The following is a 22,998-nucleotide window of genomic DNA, read 5'->3' as shown; positions in this document are numbered from 1 at the left end:
ACTGGTGGGCTCTTCAGCAATGGGGAACAGATGAGCCCCCTGTTTAAAAATACAGATATTCTAAACCCCCTCTTGACATAGATGTGGAATGGACACAACCAAGCCAAGGTCCACAGGAAGGAGGAATACAGTAACGATCAGAGTGGACTTAATGATATCCTATTCATGAACTATTGTGGTTAATAATCGAGAAAATGTGGCATTGGTGTGGAAAAAGTGGCCATGGTGGCTGCTGGGTGCGGGGAATGGAAGGAAGAGATGAGATGTGGAGGCATTCTCAGGACTCGGAGTTGTCCTGGGTGGTGCTGCAGGGACAATTGCCGGACATTGTATGTCCTCCCATGGCCCACTGGAAGGAACGTGGGAGAGTGTGGGCTATGGTGTGGACCACAGGCCAGGGGGTGCAGCAATGCCCAGAGATGTACTCACCAGATGCAATGGATGTGTCATAATGATGGGGGAGAGTGTTACTGTGGGGGGAGTGGTGGGGTGGGGGCAGTGGGGGTGAATGGGGACCTCATATTTTTTGAATGTAATATCTTTTAAAAAATGAATAAATTGAGTAGAATTTGGAAAAAATAAAATGAAAATACAGATATATCTTTTTTTCCTCTGGGCTATTCAACTCAGCCCACTTTGCTTGCAGTCCAGATCTGCTGCTTCTGTGTCAGAGCTGACATGAGAGAACAGGCAGAGGTGGTATCTCCAAGACTAGAGGGCAGGAGCCAGGGCCCCGCTGAGTTCCTGCCATGGCCCTGGGCTCCCCTCGAGTTTCCCCTCCAATCCTGGGCATGGTGAAGTGTGAAGAGCCGCAGCTCCGGGCAAAGCCAGGCTGGGCTGGACTCGAGAACCCCCTTGCTAGTCGGGGCATGTGTCTAGGCTGCCCAGCTCTCCCGAAGCCCCACGTGGCTCCTGCCGTCCTCCCCAGCCTCCCCCACATCCTGTATACTCACGGGGCTGCTTTCCTCTCTGCTCTGCCTTCTTTTCTGCTTTCTGGTTTTCACCAGCTTTAAAGGCCCACAGTCCTTCTCAAAGGTGAGAAAGGGAAGTAGGGAGAGCGTTCCCGGCCCAGGAGCAGCGAGCACAGAGCCCACCACGTGGCAGACCGTGTGGTGTGGCCCCCGTTCAAGCCAGGGGGAGAGGGGACAGTGAGCAGGGCCACCTGGGGGGGGTGTGACTACGAACCAGGACACTGGTATTAGGGAATGGGTGTCCCAGTTGTCATCACCCTGGGATGGGCAGACTCATGGTGCGTGCCCAGGGGCTCTGCGGAGGAGCTTGGTCTGTCTGCTGGGCACACTGGGATGGCCCATGAAGTTAAAGAGGGAAACAAAGGGACATGTTTTTTTAAAGATTGCTCTAGCTCTCTATGGCTACAAGTTTGGAGGGTGCAAAGGGGCTGCAGGGGCCAGGCCGGGCTGGAGGTGGGCCCCAGGGCCTGCAGGAGAGAGCTTGCCCTCGCCGGCTCCACCTCTTCCCAGCGATTACCCCCCCCCACCGCCGGCAAGACTTGGCTCTCAGATGCCGCTCGCGGACAGCGCTGCTAGGATGATCTGCTCACTGGTCTGTGGCAAGATGAGCACAACAAGCCCCCTGCTTGGGAAGGACTGTCCTAAATCGGAATTGTGATCTCCCTAACTTTTATTGTTTAAAATATCCACCAGCTTCTGAAATGACAGTGATGAAAGCTGGGCTTTAAAATTTACCTTGGCTTACCAATAAAAGATGGCAACCTGGTGCTGGTCTCAGAAATAAAATTGGGTTTTTGAAATGTGGGGATCCGTAAAGTCACCATGTTCGGGGATGTCTTTGTCATGCCATGAAGACAATTTTTTACCCCAATACCTCTCTTTCCTCCTAGGGTCCCTGTCATAAGTGGTGGCACTTTAGTTGATGGCCCAGAGACTCAAGCCAGAGAGCAGAAGGTGATTCTGGGATCATTCGCTGTCCTGGTGAGCAGTCGGTTCCAGCTTCGGTTACTATCATCTCTGGAAGCTTCTCCTTTCCCACCACGGCTGCCTCGGCTTTGTTCTTGAGTTGCGGGGCTGTGCCTGACTCCTCTTGGGGTCCCTGGTGTGGAGGTGTGTCTGGCACACACAGTGGTCATGACAAGCTCGTTTAGTGCTGTGGGCCTCTGTGCTGCTGTGTCCCCCACTCACCTGGAGGGCGTATTAAAACACAGACTGCTGGATGCCACCCCCAGCTGGCCCCGGGTGCAGCCTGAGAATTGGTATTTCTCTCATGTTGCTGATGTGGGTGGTCCAGGGCCCACCGTTTGAGAACTAGTGGTTTCGTGGAAAAACCCAAGTTGGCACTGGAGGTAAGGTCTGATCCATCCAGTGGGAAGTGGGCTCTTCCTCTTTCAGGACCTCGTGCGGCTGTCAGATCCTCTCAGGCCCATTTGCTTGTTGTGGCAGCCTCATTGCACTGGTCTCCCATTATGCTCCAGTTGGCTCCAACCCTGCCCTTCTCTCTGCAAGGGCCTCAGTGAAACCCCATCATCCCCACGTTCTAGGACACATGAGTGCATTTTGGACTTGAGGACAGGTCTGATGTGGGCATGGTAGTGATGTCTGGTTTGCCTTGCAGATTGTCCTGCATTCTGGTGGTATCTTTGGCTTCCTATTTGGTTTACCCTGCAGGTTATCCTGTATCCTGGCGGTGTCTTTGGCTTCCTATTCTTCCAGCCCTCTATGCCCTTTCCCAGTCATGGGTAAGGGTGTTGAAGGGGGCGTGAGGGGAGGGCCAGCAGCACTCCACTGGAGTAGATACTGATCCAGCACCAAGCCCTCCTTGCACCATGAGACTTCTAAAGGAACTGAGCCCCAATCTCTTAGCGAAAAGACCAGCAAATGCCACCCATTGGAAGCAATTTGAACTGAATATGGATAATGAGGAAATGAGCCAAAATCCTGTGACAACTATCCATACTCTGGCTTGGAGGTCGCTTGTTTAAGAGTCTGCTGTGGCTCTTCCGTACAAGGGGCCACACATCTGGGGTCTGGGAGGGCAGACCTGAGGACAAGAGGTGCCCAGAATTGTTCTTGAATCAGAAACTTCCCAAGGAAGGACAATGACAGGCTCCTTTATTGTGATAAGTTTCTTTTGGACATTGTTCAGTTTCCTTGTTCTCATTCTTTGCTCTCCAAGCAAACTCTCGGTGTATAATTTGTAGTTTTGAGAAGACTGATTCTGGAGCCAAAGTATACTCCTATTGTAAATGAGTGAATTGGCCTCCTGGTTTACCAATTAGTGTCTGATGAGTGTAATTAGTGTAACTGAATATCTAGAACCTGATCACCCTGGGTGAATTGAACCGGAAAGGCTGAGGGCACTCCACAAAGCTGCCGCCCACAAGAGGCCCTGCTGAAACAGCCACCACCAGCCCCCTTCCCCCCCAGGTCCCCGTCCCCCGTCCCCCATCCCTCTGCCCCCTCACTTCCTCACTTTGTCATAGGAACTTCGCTCTCAGAGTTTACCTGCTCAATTACAATAGCCCCCTTTGAGAGGCAGTGCACTGAACTTCACCAACCTTATATGCCCTAGTGCTGTAAAATAACATTTATGAATAAAAAGTTGTAAAATGCCTTCCAGACGACAGGCAATGATTGTTGGTGAAGGAGAAATGACTCCACTGCTTCTTCAGGAGCCAGAGGCTCTTGGGTGTCTGTGGTTGGGGGTGAGAAAGGAAGAGGAGAGTAGCAGAGAGGCACTGGGCATCCATAGTTTCGATCTCTTATTTTCCACTTTGCTGTGAGCCAGCTCGTCACTGGAGACTCTAGACCTATTGTGCTTTGAAAAATATTGTCCCTTTACTCTTGGGGGATCGGCCACTTTAGTGTCTTTTGCAGCACTTATGTAAAAAAACAAACAGAATAACAACCCCTCATTCTGATCACCTTGGGGCCAGTTTTCTTCCTGTACTCATTCCTTTGAATGCTGCTGAATTGCAAGGCCTTCGTTGGTGGAGGGTACTCAAACCCAAGGCCCGCAATTTGAATGGAAACAGCATCTTGGGGGGAAGGAAAAGGCTTCGGAGTCTAGTGGAAAAATACCAGGCTTTGGAGTCTGATGTCAGTTTAAGCCCAGGTTCTGCCACTTCCTAGCAGTGTGACTCCGAGTAAATTACTTAATCTGAACCTCAGTTTCCCCATCCCCAAGGTGGTTATCGAGTTAAGGTAATGTTTAGACCACTCTATTCCACATAACCCTTCCCACCTGTTTTAGTTTGCTAAAGCTTTTCATAAAATGGGTTGGCTTTTTAACAGTGGGAATTTATTAACTTACAAGCTTACAGTTTTGGGACTGAGAAAAATGTCCAAATCAGGGTATCATCAGGAGATGCTTTCTGCCTTAAGCCAGTGATTCTGGACTCCTGTCACATGGCAAGGCATGTGGCGGCATCTGCTGGTCTCTCCTTTCTCTTCTGGGTTTCACTGCTTTCAGCTTCTTGTGTCTATGGCTTTCTCTCTCTCTTTGTCTGAATTTCATTCCCTTATAAAGGACTCCGGTAGGAGGATTAAGACCCGTTCTGAATGAAGTGGGTCACATGTTATGATCCTACTCACCAAAAGACCCTACTTACAATGGGTCCACACCCACAGGCATGGATTCACTTTAGGAACATACTTTTTTGGGGTACATATAGTTTCAAACCACCACACCACCGCAGTTACTCTCTATTCTATCAGCGTGTTCATGTCTTTCACAATTCTTATCACACTCTGAATTGCTACTCCTTACTTTTTAATTTTTGTCTATTGACTGCATGATGCTTAGCACATGGTTGGCACCCAATTGATGTAAAATCACTCAAACCATCTCTGGGAATTCGTACCAGTCCTCTTTTCCAAGGTCTGCTCATATCCATTCATTCAATCTGGTCTGCCTATATTTCTTGAGGACCTACTATGTTGGTTCTAGGTTTGGACAGCAGTGAATAAGACAGAAAAATATCCCTGCCTCATAGAGCTTATATTCTAGTGTGAGGGGGCCTGCAAAGTAGAAGGAAGTAAAATGTGAGGGAAGATAAAGCGGGGAAGGGGCTAGGGCATGCTGGGGAGGGTGGTTTGCAGTATTTTTTGTAGAGTGCATCGAGGGGGTGATGTGTTAGCAAAAATCTGCAAGAGGGGAGGGAGCGAATACACAGCCATCTAGGGGAAAGAGGGAACAGCAAGTGCAAAGGTCCTGAGGCTGCACCACCAGTAGAGTGGTTGAGGCCTGAGAGGGACACCCTGTGGCCCATTGTGTGGGGCCTTAAAACCCGCCAGGAGGGCTTCCTCTGAAAAGATGGCAGGGAAGCGACTGCACTTAGGTTTTCACGGCTCACTAGCAGAGGGCTGCGACTGTTGCTGGCAAGATTCTGCCTTTGGACCGTGTCCTGGTGTGCATCAGCCCTCCCGCTTACAGTCCTCGGATGCTTCTGACCTGAGTGCTGTGCTGGACGCTGGCCCCCTCTGCATGCCTCTTCACCAATATTTAGAAAGCCTGCCACCACTTTCCCTGCTGTGCTTAGGGCAGACATTATTAATCTATTGCGGCACTCTTTTTTGATGCTCCTGGAGCCATGTTCATATCACTGTCAGCCCAGCACTCCAGGAACCAAAGGATCATAATCTTGTGGAAGGACGCCAATGTGCTGTTCATGTCTTAGGGAATTCCCTAGCAGATGGGTTTCCCTGTTCTCTTTTCAGCCCAAAACTTATCAGTTGTTAGACTGATGGTAGGAGAAAAGAAAACAATGAAGCTATTGTCTGGAAATGTGCCTGTCCTTTCCAAGAGGAGAAAAGAAACATGTCAACAATAGGAGTTGTAGGGTTAAAAAAGTAAATCAAAGCTTCCACGTCACTGTCATATGCATGAAGCCAAACCTAGAAGTCCACTCCTAAATCCTGGGTGGAGGTTGCACAAAGTGTGGTTTATGGTGTCCTTCTAAAATGAACCATGGAGAGCATATGAATTAGCAATGCACAGCAAGGCAGCCAAGGTGCCATCCGATAGCTTCGATGTCTCAGTCGAGAGGCAGATGCTGCATGTCCAGAGCACAGTCAATTATGGGGGGCTGATCAGAGGTGGTGATGAAGACTGGGGGCACAGTGACAGAGTGGTGGCTAATAGCAAGCACAAGGAGAGGGATTGTGTGCAACGTAGGTGGAGATTGGGGGGCAGGCTTTGTGTGTTTGCTAAGCATTGCACAATGTGAATATCATGGTCAAGAGCTTAAAGCCCTGTGAACTGGTCGGAGGCAGGTCTGTTTGAGGCCATGTGTTTCTCAATTCCAGTGTTATGGAATTAGGGTGAGACCCAGAAGACAGTGGCCAAAGCTATTGTGGGCACATGGGCTCCCTGGAATTGCCCCTTATAGATTCTCCTCTCCGATCTTGTCTGCTTTAAAGGTATGTCCATTCCTCCAGGGCAAGGTGAAGTGCACAGGGCCAACAAGAGAATGCCCTGTGGGACAAGTCATCCCAAAGAGCTGCCCTTTCCCTTTGGCACTGTCGTATATTTGCCCAGCAGCCCACATCCTGCTGTGCCCAAACCTTGGGGCAACTTCCCATGGGCTAATTCACATTCCCCAAGCTTAAAATCAAGCCCGTGTTCAGGGAACACTGGAGAATCTTCAAGGCTTACCTACAAGGAAGTTGGAAATGGTGTCACCAGTGTCAGTGCTTTTGCAACTGGGGAAATGCCAGATCGTTGGTATGACAATCAATCAGACACACCTATGTTGTTCCCACAGATTAGCCACCGATAGCTAGTAAAGTCCTTCACTTCCTTTATATTGATTTATTGCAGCAATGGAAATATACCACCCACAGGACACACCTCCTTTTAGCTGGAAACCTATAAATATCAAGGTATTTTTATCCAAATTGAGACGAACCCGGCAAAATGGGGACCTCCATGTTCAACCCTGAATTGTGTCTCCTATGGGGTCAAATTCTACTTGCAGGTATTATGGCTACTTATTATATTCACTGATTTTTCTTCTTGCAAACCCAAATCAAGGCAATTATATTTATTTGTTCCTTGGTACTAGACTTCATTTCAAGGGGAGGTTTGCATCAAGGGGAGGCAGTTCTTTGGGGATAATTGCAATTGTTTGCAAGTATTTAGAAGAAATGACTCTTTTTCTTTTTTGCAGACTAAGAAATACAAATGGTTGTAATCAGAGCAAGCCAATCGTTATGTCAATATGTTTAGTTAAGTCATTAACATTAAGGAAATGATTGATTGGACTTAGAAACTCTCTGTGGTTAAGGAAAAAATGTCTATTTATATTATTAAGTGGTCCTGAAATGGTGCCATAACTGATGAAACATTGAGTTTGTGTACCATGAAAATGGGCAGAAAAGACTGTCCTGGGAGCGTTTCTTAGGTGACTTCTCTCTGCAGGCATGTCTGGCTGAAAGGCTAATATTTACCAGGTACAGGCAGGTCAAGTCCCTGAGCACAGATAAGATAATTATGTTTCCAGATTTATGTCTGCCTCCCACTGCCTTGGACAGTAACTCAGCCATGTCCCTCTGTTCTTTGAGTGTTAAGTATAAAGGACAGTGTACACGAGAGTGCCGGAGTTGAATCGGTGTGGCCACTGAGTGTTCCCCATCACCCAGATCATAAGTGAATGAGATGATTTTTATTATCTTCCTCCCTCCCTCCTTTCTTCCTTACTTCCCAATTCCCTTCTTCTCTTCGCTCTGCCTTTCTCTCCTTCCCTCCCTCCTTTCCCGTCTTCATTCTTTCTTCTTTTCCAGCCTCCCTGCCACCTTTTTTCCCCCTTGGGTGTCACCTCTTGCTAGGTTCATGAATTTCAGGAGACAGGGCAAACTTACCTTCAGTTACCAAATACCCTCTGGGACTCTCCCCTCCTCCTCCCCCAGGCTCTGTCCCGGAAATCTGAAGATAAAGGTTCAACTGGGAAATGGCTTTCATGAAAGCACGACCCCAAAACCAAGCCCTTGAGAGGATGGCGAGCAACCCTGGGGGCAATTTGGATGTGTCTGTAGTTGGCCCTGCATGGACCAGCTGGTGGAGGAGGCCTACCTTCTCTTCTTGTCAGGAGGACCTGGGGAATTGGGGGCAGGGGGGCGGAGCATGGTGTCAGCCCATCAGAAGTCACTGAAAACAGAAGGCTGTCGCCTCATCTCTAGCTTTCACCATTCATCAGTACAAGGTTAGCCCCCGAGACTGTCTCTGAAAGGTGACATCGGAATTAGGTCAGCACAGTGAATTGCGCTTCCCTATGCTCTTAGAATGAGGGAATTTCATAGGTACGTACATAGCTGTGCAGAGACACCGGTACACGTGTGCCAATGTTTATATCTGAGATGTGGGCATGCACACTCCACGGTGCACTTATTCTGTGCCAGGTAATCTGCCAGACAGCTATAATCTCTTATTTAAATCTGCTAACAACCCTCCACATTTCAGATGAGGAAATGCAGTCGCGCCAAGGTTACGGGTTGTCCAAGGTCAGCAGCTGGCAAGCGGCAGGGCTAGGATTTGAACCTGGGTTGGTGTGATCTAGGGGTCTCAGCCTTCCCCACAATGTGACTTTCAGAGGAAGGCCCCTTAGCTGCATCCAGCAGGAGCTCAGGTGTCAGAGTCCTAAGGCAAAGAGCAAGGTCCGTAGGCATTCTGGTCGCAGTTTGGGCTGGTGTGCACTGGCTGCTCCTTTAGGCAGTGGAAGAGACCACCCCAGGGTGTTTGGCTCAGGGCTGGAGCCCCAGGGCGGAGCTCAGATGCTCTTCTCAGATCTGGCCCCTGCACGGACTCTCTCGAGGGAAGCCGGGCTCCTGCTTGTCCTGGGCAGGGTCCAGCGATGTCCTTGGCTCTGCCACTTGCCAGCCGCGGTGGCCTCTGCAAGCCTCAGTTTACTCATCTGTAAAATGAAGATTATTTCCCAACCTCCTGGGCTTGGGTACAAATGAGATCAACCCCGTAAATCTCGCAGGGCAGTGTCTGGCAAGCAGTGGGTGTTTTATTGAAGCTTAACTTCCTAAATGCCATGTGGTGTCTTCCGCTGAATCCTGGAACAGACAAAGGAAAATTGATGAAATTCAAAGAAATTCTGGAATTCTGTTATTAAGGAATAGTTCTAATGTTTGTTAGTGTGACAGACGTACCATGGAGCACGTGGGACTCTGTTATCTTTGCAACTTTCTTGTAAATCTAAATTTATTCCCCCCAAAAAATTTTTTTAAAAAAACTTAACCTACCCGGTCCTATTTCTTTAAGCCCCTATTACAATTACAAAACAACAAAGTAATGACTGCTTGTAGCCTAATTCCTGGCAGATTGTTACCCCTCGTAATTACCCTTTCTACAGTTTAACAGGGGATTTGGCAATGATTAATACCTTAAAAAGCAGAAAATTGAATGGAGGGACCGTCACGCATTGTGAGATGGTTTTATTGTGGGTGATATTTGGATGGGAGGTGGGGGGGGGGGATTCTTCTGCTCCCCTCATTTAACATCCCACACGGGTGTCTGTGATGCTGCAAACACTGTCGGGCATTACGTAACTCAGCCCGGTCTAGCTGCCCAAGGCTGCGGAATAAGGAGAAAGTCCATGGCCTTGCCTGGGAACTGTGCCCAAGCACCTCAGCCGGGCATTCAGGGCCCCCACGGCGCCCCCCACTGGGCCTTCTGCTGCAGCCTCGTGTCTCTTCATGCCCAGCGTGGCAACAACAACCTGCTCTTTCCTTCCCATGGGCTCCATACTGTTTTCCACCCCATGAGTCTTTTTATTCTGCCTGCTTTCCAAGACACCTTGCAACTCACTATCTTGTAATACAAAGTAACTGGCACTTCCCTCCTCCCTACCCCAAAAAACTCCACCTCTAGGCCCAGGATGTCACTCTGCTATTCCCTGCACCTCTTTTCTCCTCTCCCAGCCTTCACCTGGCTCAATCCAGCTCCTGTTTCCAAATCCCTTTCAGGAATCTCTCCTCTGCTGTGTATGTCCAACACATACACAGACACATTCACACACAGACACATGGAGACACACACATATACAGACAACCCAGTATGTCAGCCTAAGTTCTCCAAGAGCACCTTGGTTTGCTCTCACCTCTTGCACTGAAATGATCTCTGCATATCCCTGGGCATCCTGCTAGGCGTGAGTCCCTGGAGCACAAGAACCACGCCTTACTTAGCACCCAGCATGGCGCCTTGCACCCTCAAGCACCTAACAGAGCTCAGCCGAACATAACTGAGCACCCTCACTTCTTCAGGTGCAGGCTCTGTGCTGGGACGGGGTTGTGTGGCCATGAGCCATCCCCACTTTATGCCATCCTGCCATATCCCTTATATGTCTTCTATGGGGGAGCTAAAACACTGTATCAGGAACAAATTAAACACATCCTCACCAGTACTCTGTAAGATTATTTTAGGATGTTTTGCTTTTTCCATAAGTTAAAATGGAACCTCATTGTTTTAGCTTGAATTTTGGGAGGGAGCAGAGCAGAGAAGTAAAGCAAATTTGCTCTGGGGTCAAATCCTAACTTCAGATAATATTTGAACTACTTAGTAGCTGTGTGACCTTTGACAAGTTATTTCATCTCACCGAGCCTTGAATTTCCCATCTGTAAGACACATGTGCTCCATACTTCTACTGCCCAGGAATTTGTGACAATAAAGTGAGATAGTACATGGAAAGCTTTTAGCTCGATGCCTGGCCTCTGGTATTTGCTAAAAAGGTGTTAGCTCTTCTCCTCACCTCACCCTTTCTCCCTGCTTCCTCTTTTTCCTCCACTTCTTCCTCATCTAGCTTCCTTATCTTTCTCTGTCTTCAATTTCTTGTCCATACCTCATTCTTTTCCTTTAGCCTACAAACAAAATTCCTTCCACACCTGAAAGAATCTATCTCCTACATAACCAACCACTCCATTTCCCACCTTCAGCATCAAATAACAACTCTTAGAACATAGTGTAAAACACGTAGGAACTAGAAAAAAATATATAGAGAAAATTTAAAAACACACATCATCCTATCGTCTGAGATTGCCGTCTTTAAAACGTGGTGTATTTCTTTCAATTCATTTATGTTTGTAAGTGATATTGTTTAATATGTAGTTTTTCTATAATTTACCATTCTATCCTGAATCTTTTAACAGACCATTTACAATCTTTGGAAATTTAGGTTGTTTCAGGTTCTTTCTTTAATGGAAAATGTGAGGAGCATCGTCATATACGTCTTTGTCCACATTGTAAAAATTATTATTTCCTTTGGCTAGATTCTTAGAAGTAGAATTACTGAGTCAAGGGGGTTGATTATTTTTAGGGGTTTCAAAAGGTTGATAAATTATTTAGAAATGTAAAGTTTTTACTCCTACAAGAAAAAAAATGAGTGGCAATTTTCCATACCTTTACTAGCACTAAATAGTATTGTTCAAAATTCTTGGCTGAATTGCTGGATGGAAAACAGTATACAGTTATTTTAACTTGCATTTCTCTGCTTATAGTGAGGGTGAATTTTTTTTTTTCTGTATATTGTCTATTTATTTGTTCAACTTCTGTGGGGAGTTAAAGTCTTCCTTATTGATTTATCTAAACTCTTTATAGATTTGGGATATTAATACTTTGTCCATTATATTGATGAGAAATATTTCTCAGTTTGTCATTTGCCTTTTAATTTTGATCTTTTTGTTTCACAAATATTTTTTAGTTTTTGTAATTAAATTTATTGCTGTTTTCCTTTATTACACCTATTGATTTTAAATCTAGAAATTTCTTACACAAATCGGGTAAACATGTATCTGGTTTCTTATTTTTGTGGTTTTTTGAACATTTAGTGCATTAGTTCTGAAAATTATTTTGCTTTCTAGCATAAAGTAAAAATCTGTTTTAATCTTTTTCTGTATTTTACTTTTCTAGCTTTGTGACATTTTTTAATATTCTGGAGCTAAGAATAATTTTTGAATGCCAGCTACATGACAAACACTGTTCTAAGCAGTTGTTACATTTTTTTCTGCTTTTGTATTCCAAAGCTCCTATGTCTCCTATGAAGGAGTTAGTGCAATCACCCTTTTACAGATGAGGAAACAAAAACTGGATGAGGCTACATGACCTTCTGGGGTTTAGAGAACACACCATTAGCAGAGAGAGAACTTGAAGCCAGGTCACCCGCCTCGCAAGTCCGTAGATAGGGCAACTTCCCCAGGCCCAGGTCCCGACCCTGCCCCCTGCCCCCTGCCCCCTGCCCCCTGCCCCCTGCCCCTTCAGTATCTTTTTTTTCCCCAAGAACTTATCAGTCACTTATCAACCTGTACATTTTTCCTGATGAATGTTAGAGTCATTTTGTTAAGATCCAACCAAGCGAACCAAACAAATATACCAACACCTTTTGGGAATTGGATGGGAATTGGATCAGACCTACAAATTAGTTTAAAAATGATTGCTATTCCTATATTGGCCTTTCCATCTAGACACCTGGTCCATCTCTTCATTTGCCCAGGGGCAGTGAAGAAGCTTTGCACCAAATTTTGTAGTGTTATTCCTATGAGGTTGTTTCGAAGGAGCAGTTTATTTCCCGTGCCCATTTGATCCATGTCTTCCCACCTGCCTGGTTTGCTTCTGCTTGTCCTTCCTGATGAAGCTCCGGGAAACCTCATGTGATCCTCTGTTGGACTACTGGACACCCTCAGAGAGAGCTCCTAGTCGGCCGTGCTCTAACTGCTGTATGTCTCACCTGAGGGCAGCAACGGCTTCGTCTAATCTTGGTATTCTCTTACCTGGTGGTATCTAGCATCCAGCACGTTCTTCTAGCATTGTTGAGTAAAGTGTTTCTTACTGCTCTGTTGAAATTGCTGTTACATCTCCTTTGCATGGGATGTGGAACAGTGGTTTTCAAACTTCAGTGTGCACCAGAATTATCTGGAGTGCTTGTTAAAACACAGATTGTTGGGAACTGATGTAGCTCAAGTGGTGGAGTACATGCTTCCCATGAGGTCTCAGGTTTGATCCCCGGTACCTCCTGGGGACAGAACAAGCGGTTAAATGAGGTGGCCAGCTCTCACTGGGGAGTGGATGTGGCTCAGTGGTTGGGCGCCTGCTTTCCATGTACCCTCATGAGAACGTGGGAACATTGAATCCATGTACCTGGGTTCAATCCCTGGTACCTCCTAAAAGAAAAACAAACAAAAACAAAAACATAAATTGTCAAGAAGCACTTCCAAAATGTCTGATTCTATAACTCTTGGTTAGGCAAAAGAAGTTGCATTTTTAACAAATTTCTAGGTGCTAGCTGCTGCAGTTGCTCCACGGAGCACTTTGAGAGCTATTGTTCTAGAAGAATTCTTTTCTAATGTGTCTTGGGATAGGTGATAGGCTACTAAAAGAGGTTGTTTATAAATGGGGAATCATAAATTATGGTATATATGTATATATATACCTTAAATGCTTTGTTTCAATGAAAAACATACAAATGTGTTTTAATTCACCAACCTTTTAGCCCTTTTCTGTCAGTAGGGATCCTCTGTGGTTCTGCAATATTATTCTTGCATAAACCACCTCCGTTATGCATCATCTATACCTTCTAATTTTAGTTTCTCTAAAGTGGAGCACAAAATTACAGACATTTGCAAAGCAATGTGAATGCAGAATTCCTCTTATAGGTTTACGTATCTTTTTTCTACTTTTTGCAGTTACCTTGCCAGTTCAATTTCTTTTTAGCAAGTTGGCTTTATTCAGTCTTTCCAAAGCTTTCAGACTTATCTTCATAGAAAGAGATCTTTCTTTTTGTGCCTGTATCCATCAATTTACTTAATATTAAATTAAACACACACACTTGTATTTTATAGTAGCAATTGGCATAAATAAGTTTAGGATTCACTTATGACTCCAGGTGATCACACAACTCAGGTGGAAGTAAAATGGAGAGCCCAAATTGATCTGACCAGGGCATTAAATGAAGGTCAGTTAAGAGAGCTTCTGGTCTGCTACCACCTCTGGAATGTTTTTCACCTAGGCTTGACAGAGTTCACAGATAAAAATACCATGTTACATTTGAATTTCAGATTTAAAAAAGTTTGTTAGTATAAGTATGTCCCATGTAATATAAGGCACAATGTTCTAAAGAAGTGATCCTTGTTTATCAGAAATCCAAAATTATCTGGGTAGCCTGCATTTTATCTGACAATCCAAATCTCACTCCATTTTCTCTTGACATATGTCTATCCCTCCTTCCAATCCTAGTTCACATATCCACTCCTCTCTGGACTTCTGCCCTTCTCCCAAACCCAGTAAATTGCACCCCCTGAAGTTTCCCACGCATTCACTACTGTGCCCTATTAGGATGGAGTGGAATCCTGGGATGCTGTGTGCTCCAGAGGACGGTGCCTTAGCTCCTGCCAGGACTCTGCTCCTTCTCCCGACCGGTGGTGCAGTGCCCGATGTGCAGTCAGAAACGATCCCATATTTGCTGAGTAAAATAATTAGCGAGCGGAAGTCCAGTAACCCTCTGAAGTGAAGTGTAATGCAGCTTACTTCCCTGCTGGGATTAGCAGGGGTGTCTGTATTTAACTCTTGTTCCCAGAGCAGCTCTCATTTGGCCTTCACTCTTTGCATTTGCAGGAACATTAACAATGGGAAGGGCTACAGCGACCACCTTTCCGGAGACACATCTGCCAATTGGTAATGCCCTTGACACTCGGCGCCTGGGTGGTCATGGTGTGCCAGGTGGCCCCCAAGAAATCAAGAGGGACTGCTGCAGGGAATACTCTTGGGTTTTCCATGTAGGGCTGGAAGGACCTCCTTTGAGGGGGTCTTCCTGGGCACAGACCCTCTTCTGGGTATTGCTGGATGCCTCGGCCCTGCCCTCTGGAGGTTCTACCGCTGATGTGCCCTGAGAGGTTGATGTGCCTACCTTTCCTAGGCCACCTCTCAGCCCTCTTCCCCACCCCCAGGCTGCCCCACTGAGTGTCCAGTAAGGTCAGACACCCAGGCAGCAGAGGGCTGTGGGGATAGCAGGATCTACTGAGGATCTCTAGATATAGCTCTTATTTTTCTCTCTTTTTTTCTTCTTCTAGAATTTACAACAGGTTTTGAAGAAGCAGTGACTACCTCTGCCTCAGACGATGCTACAGATGGTAAATGCTTCTACTCAGTATCCCCTCATCTTTTAGTCTTGCTTGTGCATGCGTGTGTCACAGTGCAGACTGTGAATTGGGCCAATAACTTAAATGTTAAAAACAAAACAAAACAAACAAATCCACAGGAGACAGAACAGTTAGAAGCAACTGCCCGACTATAAACCTGCTCCTACCACTTATCAGCCAGCTGGTCCTGGGAAACGTTTGGGAGCCTCTGTTGCCCCAATGTTTTCCCCATAGAGCTGTGAGGATTAACCAAGATGGCACATGTGTAGCTTGAATATGATCCCAAGTTCCCCAAACTAAGAAATGTTCGGATCATCTGCCATGATTAAGCTTTAAAAATGGACGTACTTGGCTATTGGAGGAGAGGAGCTGTCACAAGTGTGGAATTTTCCAGGCAGGGTTACAGGCATTAGAGAAGCAAGCGCTCTCCCATAGACACCTGGAATACTGCCCTAGCTTTCCCAAAGTGGAGCCTGGGTGGAGTTGTTCCCATCCGGGTGCTGCGCACACGTCAGGCACCTTCACTGAGGAGGGAAAGGGTGTGTGCCGTGGGTGGGACAAGCTCTTCCTAACTGGAGCCCAACTCGAGGGGTCGCATGGAGGCAGGAGTGGACCCTGAAAGTGACTGTCACGAAAGGCCTCAGGACACATGGTTGGCCAAGCTCTATGGAAGAGGCGGGAAAGTTGAGCCTATTAAGTTCAAACACTCAGACATGCCGAGGAGTCTGTGTTTCCTTGTCAGGTTTTTTCTGGTCCCTGCCACAGTGAAGGGCTCTGAATCTCACGCAGGCCGTGGGTCCTCGGGAGAGACGGCTCAGTGAAATCCTGTGCCTCCCTCTAGGCTTGGGCCTGCGGCTGGTGAACGGGGGGAACCGGTGTCAGGGCCGCGTGGAGCTCCTGTACCGAGGCTCCTGGGGCACCGTGTGTGACGACAGCTGGGACATCAACGACGCCAACGTGGTCTGCAGACAGCTGGACTGTGGCCCGGCCATGTCGGCCCCAGGAAGCGCCCGGTTCGGTCAGGGCTCAGGACAGATTGTCCTGGACGAAGTGCGTTGCTCGGGCCGCGAGTCCTCCCTGTGGAGCTGCCCCCACAACGGCTGGCTCTCGCACAACTGTGGACATGGGGAAGATGCTGGCGTCATCTGCTCAGGTGGGACGAACAGAGATCATGCAAATTATCTAGCACAGGGACCAGGTAATAAGAGTAACTGCAGCTCTATCTTTCTAAGCCTCAGCCTTCAGGAAAACGGAAGTAGTTGTTCCTTGAGCAAGTTATTTTACCTCTACGTTCCTCAGTTTACTTTTCCATAAGACAAGGGGAAAAAAAAACTCTACCATTACGGGCTGCCGAGAGGACCAAATGAGATAATATGTGGGATGGTAATTATTCCATCATACTTTTTATTATTAGTGTAGCTAACTTTAATTGCATGCTCACTATGTGCCAGTTACTATGTTAAAACAATTTTTCTACATTTTCTCATTTAATTCTCCCACTAACCTCATCAGGAGTGGTAAGTCTCATAAATGATTGCTTCTGTCATTGTATGGGACAAGAAAGGCATTTTCATCTCCCCCTGTCTTGATAAATGTAAAATAACTGGACTCTTTGGAGTGAGTGACCAGGTAATTGTGAATCTGTGCTTGCAGCACTTTTATTCAGTTAGCTAAGCATTGGTTATCTGAGCATTCCTCATGCCCATAGATGTGGACTGAATAGGCTAGATTTTCTCAAAGAAATGAGAAAAGCAGTGGGTCCATATTTTTGTACAAGTCCACTTTGCTATTCAGCAGTGATGAAAAGTTCATTTTGATTTTGAGGAAATTAAGATATGTCTGCAGGGGAAGATATGGAGAAGCATGCATACATTATGAAGAGTATTTCATTAACTTAGTTTAAATATAGTGAGAGCTATTTTTTGATCACCACATTTCCTGGGACTAGTTTAACGTTTGCCTTGCACATGCTAGAAACTTAGGAAGTCTTTATCAAGTGGAATTACATTTCAAAAACAGCTAATCTGTTGGGGATGCTGATCTACACACAGTTGCCACATCTCCATTTCAGAGTCACCTGTGTTGGTTCAAAGATGGGTTTCTTGGATTCCTGTGGGTGAAACACATGCATGTCTGACTTGGCTTTTATTCCTTTGCAGTTTCCCAATCAGACTTTCTCACAACACTGGGTAAGTTCTTTACTTTGGAAAGAATATCCCGTATTGATTTATAATTTATTTTTCATTCTATAAAGTTGTTTGTATCTTAAGAATAAATAGTGTCCTTGATATACTGCCTTTCTGGACTTTAATGAATGGGGTGAGGTCTTCATGAAAGTGTGATTTATTTCCCTCCTAGAAATACAAAGGCAGCAGAAATATCTCTTCAGCTATAGGCATGGATGGACCAGGCTATGTTATAGTTACATTCTCCTTCCATTTTAATTTGCCCTTTGCCTCCAACCTTAGCACATATCAGAACCAACTAGGGTTTTTTTTTTTTTTTTTTTTCCCCAAGTGCAAGACCTTGTGTCTACCTACCTTCTCTGATTTGGGAAAGTCTGGGGTCAGTTCAGGACTCTGCATTTTTACAGAACTACGGTTAGGGGTGGCAGATCACACTTTGAGAAACCATGCTGCGTGTCACAGTGCTGAATGGGCCTTTGTTCTTCACAATGCTAAAAGTTCCCAAAGAAAAAAAGTGGCAGAAGATAATATGTGTATAAAGTATTAGCTAGTTTTGCTTATAGTCAAGTGGGTGTAAGTTTTTAACACAAATGGTTCATGGTTACATCATGATCCTGACATAGTGAGACTAAAGCCTTCTCCATAAGCAGATGGCTTTGGGAAATGTTATACTCCTCTCAAAATGACCTCAATGTCCTTGCCACCTCATTTGGCAAGAACAAGTTCTACCAGGGAGAGACCGCATCTTGGGCTCTCTTTGTTTCATTTTCAAGGGCACATGTTCCATGAATTCAGGGATTTTGACCTAATGGAATGATAAGCATTAACCAACTGATCCTATAGGTACGATGATAACTGTGGTTTGTGCTGGAAGGAGAGGTACATGGGGAGAGAGACGTGATCAAACCACCAGGGAGAGCAACCCTGACCCAAGCTGAGGCCCGGAGCTGGTGTAGGAATTAGCCAGGCAGAGTGGGAAGGACATGTAATGTACTGTCACTTGTAACACTGCTAGGAACTTGAAAGGACAGGTGGAGTCGTAGCTTGACTGTAGCCACCTCCCACCAGCAGGCATGTACTCCCCTCCTCCCTGCTTGACCTGCCTAATGGGTTGTCCACTAGTAGGTAGTTCCTTATGGGAAGCTAGCTCTAGATCCCATTCACTAGCCTGTGTCCATGACATGTTTTTTGAAGCTCTGGGAAAAAACACTTCAGATCCTTGAAGTTCGAGAAGTGCTGCCTGGCATTGGGGGGTAAATTCTGTTCATCTTTTGGGGTAAATGGGAGAAGAGCTGCCTTCAGTCTCTGTTCTTATAAGCCTTCCAAGTCCTCATTTAAGTCTGGACGGAGATGGTAGAGGCAAGTCCAGGGATGTGAGCCATGAGTGTGTCTCCGGGAAGCTCGCCATGGTCAAGTCTTGAATTGACATGTTAACGAAGGAGCAATCTGGCATAGTGTTGTCTTCAACCAACTAATTACATGGGAAGTCTTCAATAAATGCTTGCTTAAGTTCCCTTTAGGCCTTTCTTCCAGAATAACTGGTAGACATGGGTACATGTCTGTTTTTGTGCTTAAGCTCTTCTTCAGTTTTTCCCCCATTAGAGCAGTAAATAAACAATAGATACATATGTCACCTCTGTGAGAGCTGGGGTCATAGTGGAGTCCAGATGGAAAGGTACCAACTCCTTTGTAACTGCCTGGGTCTTTCGGGCACTATCTTGAGAGACCTCTATGTGGCTTCTCTTGGCTGGGCCATTCTGAAGGCTTAACTATCTTGGATACCAAACCCCAGTGTAGAGACCAGCCTGTTTCCATTTCCTAGAAAACAAAAAACAAAAACAAATGGATGCTTCTTTCTCCAGGTAATATACCACCCTCCCCAACATGGGACCTTGGATCACCTACAGGTCTGTGGATGATTGTTGAAAGAATTCAAGTTGGTCTCAATAATCTGTGGAAAAAAAAGTGTATTCAAAATGGGTAGACACAGAACTAAAAAACAATTTCAATGCTTTGTTCAGTGCTATGGATGAACCTGTGCTATGGATGAGCCTTGTCCAGACACTGATATGCAGGGCTTCTAAATATGATGCAGATCCTCGCCTTGGGTGACTTGTGACTGAGCAAGATGACAAGAGCCTGGCAATGGAAATTGGGTGGTGTCATCTGGACTGTGTTTAAATGCTATAGTGTTGAATGGCAGGCTCCCTTAAGCATGTCTATCAGCTGGTCCTAGAGTATGGGAGCAGGGATGGTATGTCAGAGATGAGGTAGGGATGTTCTGGTGTGGATTTTCCGATGTTGGCTGTCTTTTTTGAAATAATCTATTGGCTGCCTATTTCTGTTGCAAATTGTTTCTTCATTTTCAGGGATGTGTAGCCACATGGCCATGCTGGTCCTCTTACTTGGCCATTTATACGATCAAGCATGATAGTCGGACAAGTCCACTGTGGAATCCACATTCAAAAAGTTGAGACAGGTTCCGTTTAGGAAATTCATATCCCTGAACCTGACTACTGTTCCTGGCAGGACCCACATTTAAAAAGAACCTGAATTTATCAAATGCCTTAACCCTCCATAGACCAGAAAAGGAAGAAAAAAAGAGATAGGAAAAACAACTTTATTAGAAATTTTAATAAAAATTTAACCTTAACAAACCTCTTTGTATCAAGTAAATTCTGCTGAATAAACATCATAAGACGAAAGAGTACCATCATGTATCCTTTTAGCCAAATGAGATGTGGATAAGAGTATCATGTACATTTTTTGTTCTTAGAATTATATTTCTGGCTACTTGATTCTTATGTTTGAGAAAATTCATCTAGATCTCATCTGAAAACTCTTAGTTTGAGCGTTCAATTGAACAAGGAATTTTGCCATCATTGTGGAGTCTAGAGGGCTGCTCTCTGTCTCATTATATTCTTCTGATTCATCTAATTATTGTGAAACATCTTCTTTTGTCAATTTTTTTCCTCTTTGTCATCATGGGTGGAAAATTCCAAATTATAAATTTTTAATTGCATTCAATGAAAGCTTAAAGAAAACTACAATGATGTGTCTTTTTGTTTTGTTTAAAATACACCTTCTTGAAAGATGATGCAGTGCTTTGGATAATGCAGTAAGAAAACTGAAGGATAATGATCTGTCTCAATATTTCATCTCCTAGACAATTTTACCATTCTTCCATTTTCTTATTATCTAAGTCTTTTCTAGAATAGTTAATATTTGTGTGTAATGATGAAATGATTCCTTGAATGGTGAAACAGCAAATTGTTTCACAATATAAGAGAATTGAGATTGCTAAGAGCCTGTACTGTATCTTGGATTTATAAAAAGATCCAGTGAATCTATATGTTGAATGCAAGATAGATGAATTGTTACTCTATTTTTTTAAAAAAGTGAATGTGTTCTCTCTCTTCTTTGGAAGAATGCTAGAAATACATAGAAATTATAAAATATCAACCCTTACAAATAGTTGCCCTGCTCAAAAAAAAGAAACTCAGAAAATAGAAAGGAGTCCACTGGAGCCTGGTGCTATACTGAAGTGAAGCGTGGAGGGTTTTTGCCTGGTTTCACTGTGATAAAGATCCAGGGTGTCTAGATTTCCATTTGCTTCAAGATAGAATGGAAATTTCAGGGTATGGATGGAAAGGAACAGGGTATCTGACCCCAAAATATTTGCTTATTAGGGAGCCTCCTAGTGGCTATTTTCAGTGCTGACTCTTCTCCAATTTCAGACTGCAGGATGGTTTCAGCAGCTCACGGGAATCCTGGACACGAGTTTAAACGGCCTTCTCTGTCCAGCCATCTTTCCGAGCCTAGAATTGTAGTAAAGAGACATGTATGTTGTTCATCTAAAATTATTGAACACCCTATATCCAATACACCTGCTTTAATCTACAATTTTACAAAGACCCACTTTCCGCAAGGGCGCTGGGAGCGCACAAACCCAAGCTTGCACCACAGCGCCCCCGGAATGGTTGTACGGTAACGCTTAAGCCAGTCGCTGTGACTGTAGTTCACTTATAAACAATAGACTCCTTTCAAAGATGAATTTTTTTTCTTTGTAGGTCACTGGATCCCACAAACGACAGATTACGGTAAGAACTTTTCTCTTTACTCGTCTGGCCCGGGGTTTGATTATTAGCTGGTCAGCTGGCCTGTTGCTGCTGGCTAATCGAGGGGGCAAACGCCTGCTTTTAGAACACAGGAACGGAGAGGGCCTTGCAAGGGTTGTGAATGCTGACACCCCGGATATGTCCCAGGCCTCCACAGCCAGGACCATCTGTCCTTCTCCTTCCTTCTTCTCTGCCCCTCATTCATGGATGAAATTAGCTGCAGCTTGATGTCGGGAGACAAATTACCATAAGAAAAAAAGTCAGTTTCTCTTTTTCTGCCAGAATGACAGTTATCTTGAAGATATCCAATATTTACCAAGCACTTGCAATGTGCCCCACCTGTCATTATTTCCATACACTAAATCAATTAATTATGAAAAAAAAACAGTTTGAATATTGTCTGGTTTATAATAAGTGTTCAACGAATGCACATAATAAGCACTATTGATGTGAAATCTTCCTTACAACACTTTGAGGTATTATCCTCATCCCCCTTTGGAAATGAGAGGACTGAGGCACAGTTAGATAACTTGTCAGTAGTTTCAACTGAGGCCCATGTTCTCTCTGCCTTGCCCTGTCTTTGTTTTTCACTAAATGCCCTGTCTCCCCAATTCTCTATAGTGAGCATGTGTGGACCTTGGCACCCAAGTTTGGTATGTGAGGGTCATTTGTGTGCTCACTTGTCACAACTGACCCTGCCCTTGAGCCTCTGGCTCTGTTCAGGCCAAACCCTCCCCTGCTACGACAGGTCCTGAGCATCTGCAAGTGGCCTGGGTGGGTCTTGAGGGGTGGTTTTCTGATCGACTGACACCTAGCGAGGGCCAACGGAGGCAGGGAGACTGAGAGTGCTTCCGGTGGACCATTCACAGCAGGGACTGGAAGGGGAACTCAGGGAGGACTGGGCAGCACCTGGGAGAATCCTAGAAAAGGCCCTCTGGCCCTGACCGGCATCTCTCCCCATCTCCCTCCAATAACAAGCACCTCATTTTCCATCCCTTTGGAACTGCGTGTCACCGCGGGCTGTTGGGAAGGTGGGCTGGGTTCCTGCTGCCTGTTTTTCTGGAGCCATCAGGGCAGCTGTTCACCAGTGGGGTGACGGAGCAGTGCTGTGTCAGGCGGGGTGTGGGGCCTTTGACTCCCCAGCCATGCTCACCTCTAACAGTGAGAATCAGGCCCTAATGCCTCAAGAGGAAGCTTGAATGTAGGTGGAGGTCTGCTTGGACCGGTGCGTGGCCTTGATCCTGATGGGCATCGAGAGCACGCTGAGGTGTGTTGAACAGGGAAGTGACAGGAACCCATCTGTACTTTCTAAAGGTAAACCTTGGAGGCCAGCTGGTGAAAGCATGACTCCTCTTAGCTCAGGGCACCTGGTGGACACTGCGGGAATGCTTGTTGGTCCATGAATGTGGATGGGCTAGAGAAAGGAGAGGTGGGGGGAAGGGGATCAACTGGAGGCCCCTGGGGCAGGCCAGGTTAAAGGATGAAGGTCTGAACTAGCACAATGGCATGGGAATAAAAAGGAAAGAAGTGCCTTGGTGACAGACTAGCTACAGGGAGGAGGAGGAGAAGGGAATCAGACATGAGCCTCGA

General features: G+C 45.7%; 1 protein-coding gene across 8 annotated transcripts in view; it reads left to right on the top strand.

The window, feature by feature from the left end:
* Positions 1-6,819: 6,819 nt before the first annotated feature.
* Positions 6,820-22,998, top strand: part of DMBT1 (deleted in malignant brain tumors 1) — a 74,362-nt gene continuing 58,183 nt past the window's right edge. For 6 of the 8 annotated variants that reach the window (XM_058298221.2, XM_058298225.2, XM_071215641.1 and 3 more), the window contains exons 1-7: positions 6,820-6,952; positions 14,581-14,640; positions 15,036-15,095; positions 15,946-16,257; positions 17,264-17,293; positions 19,153-19,197; positions 21,361-21,390. In XM_058298221.2, coding sequence (XP_058154204.1) covers positions 6,892-6,952; positions 14,581-14,640; positions 15,036-15,095; positions 15,946-16,257; positions 17,264-17,293; positions 19,153-19,197; positions 21,361-21,390 — 598 coding nt within the window. In that variant the 5' untranslated portion in view covers positions 6,820-6,891. The remainder of the gene's footprint in view (positions 6,953-14,580; positions 14,641-15,035; positions 15,096-15,945; positions 16,258-17,263; positions 17,294-19,152; positions 19,198-21,360; positions 21,391-22,998) is intronic. The other 2 variants (XM_058298224.2, XM_058298220.2) reach the window with 1 other exon arrangement.

This window comes from Dasypus novemcinctus, chromosome 6, assembly GCF_030445035.2.
Source record: "Dasypus novemcinctus isolate mDasNov1 chromosome 6, mDasNov1.1.hap2, whole genome shotgun sequence".
Lineage (NCBI taxonomy): Eukaryota > Metazoa > Chordata > Mammalia > Cingulata > Dasypodidae > Dasypus > Dasypus novemcinctus.
Note: the sequence above shows the minus strand (reverse complement) of the source record. Positions and strands in the feature narration are given on the sequence as shown.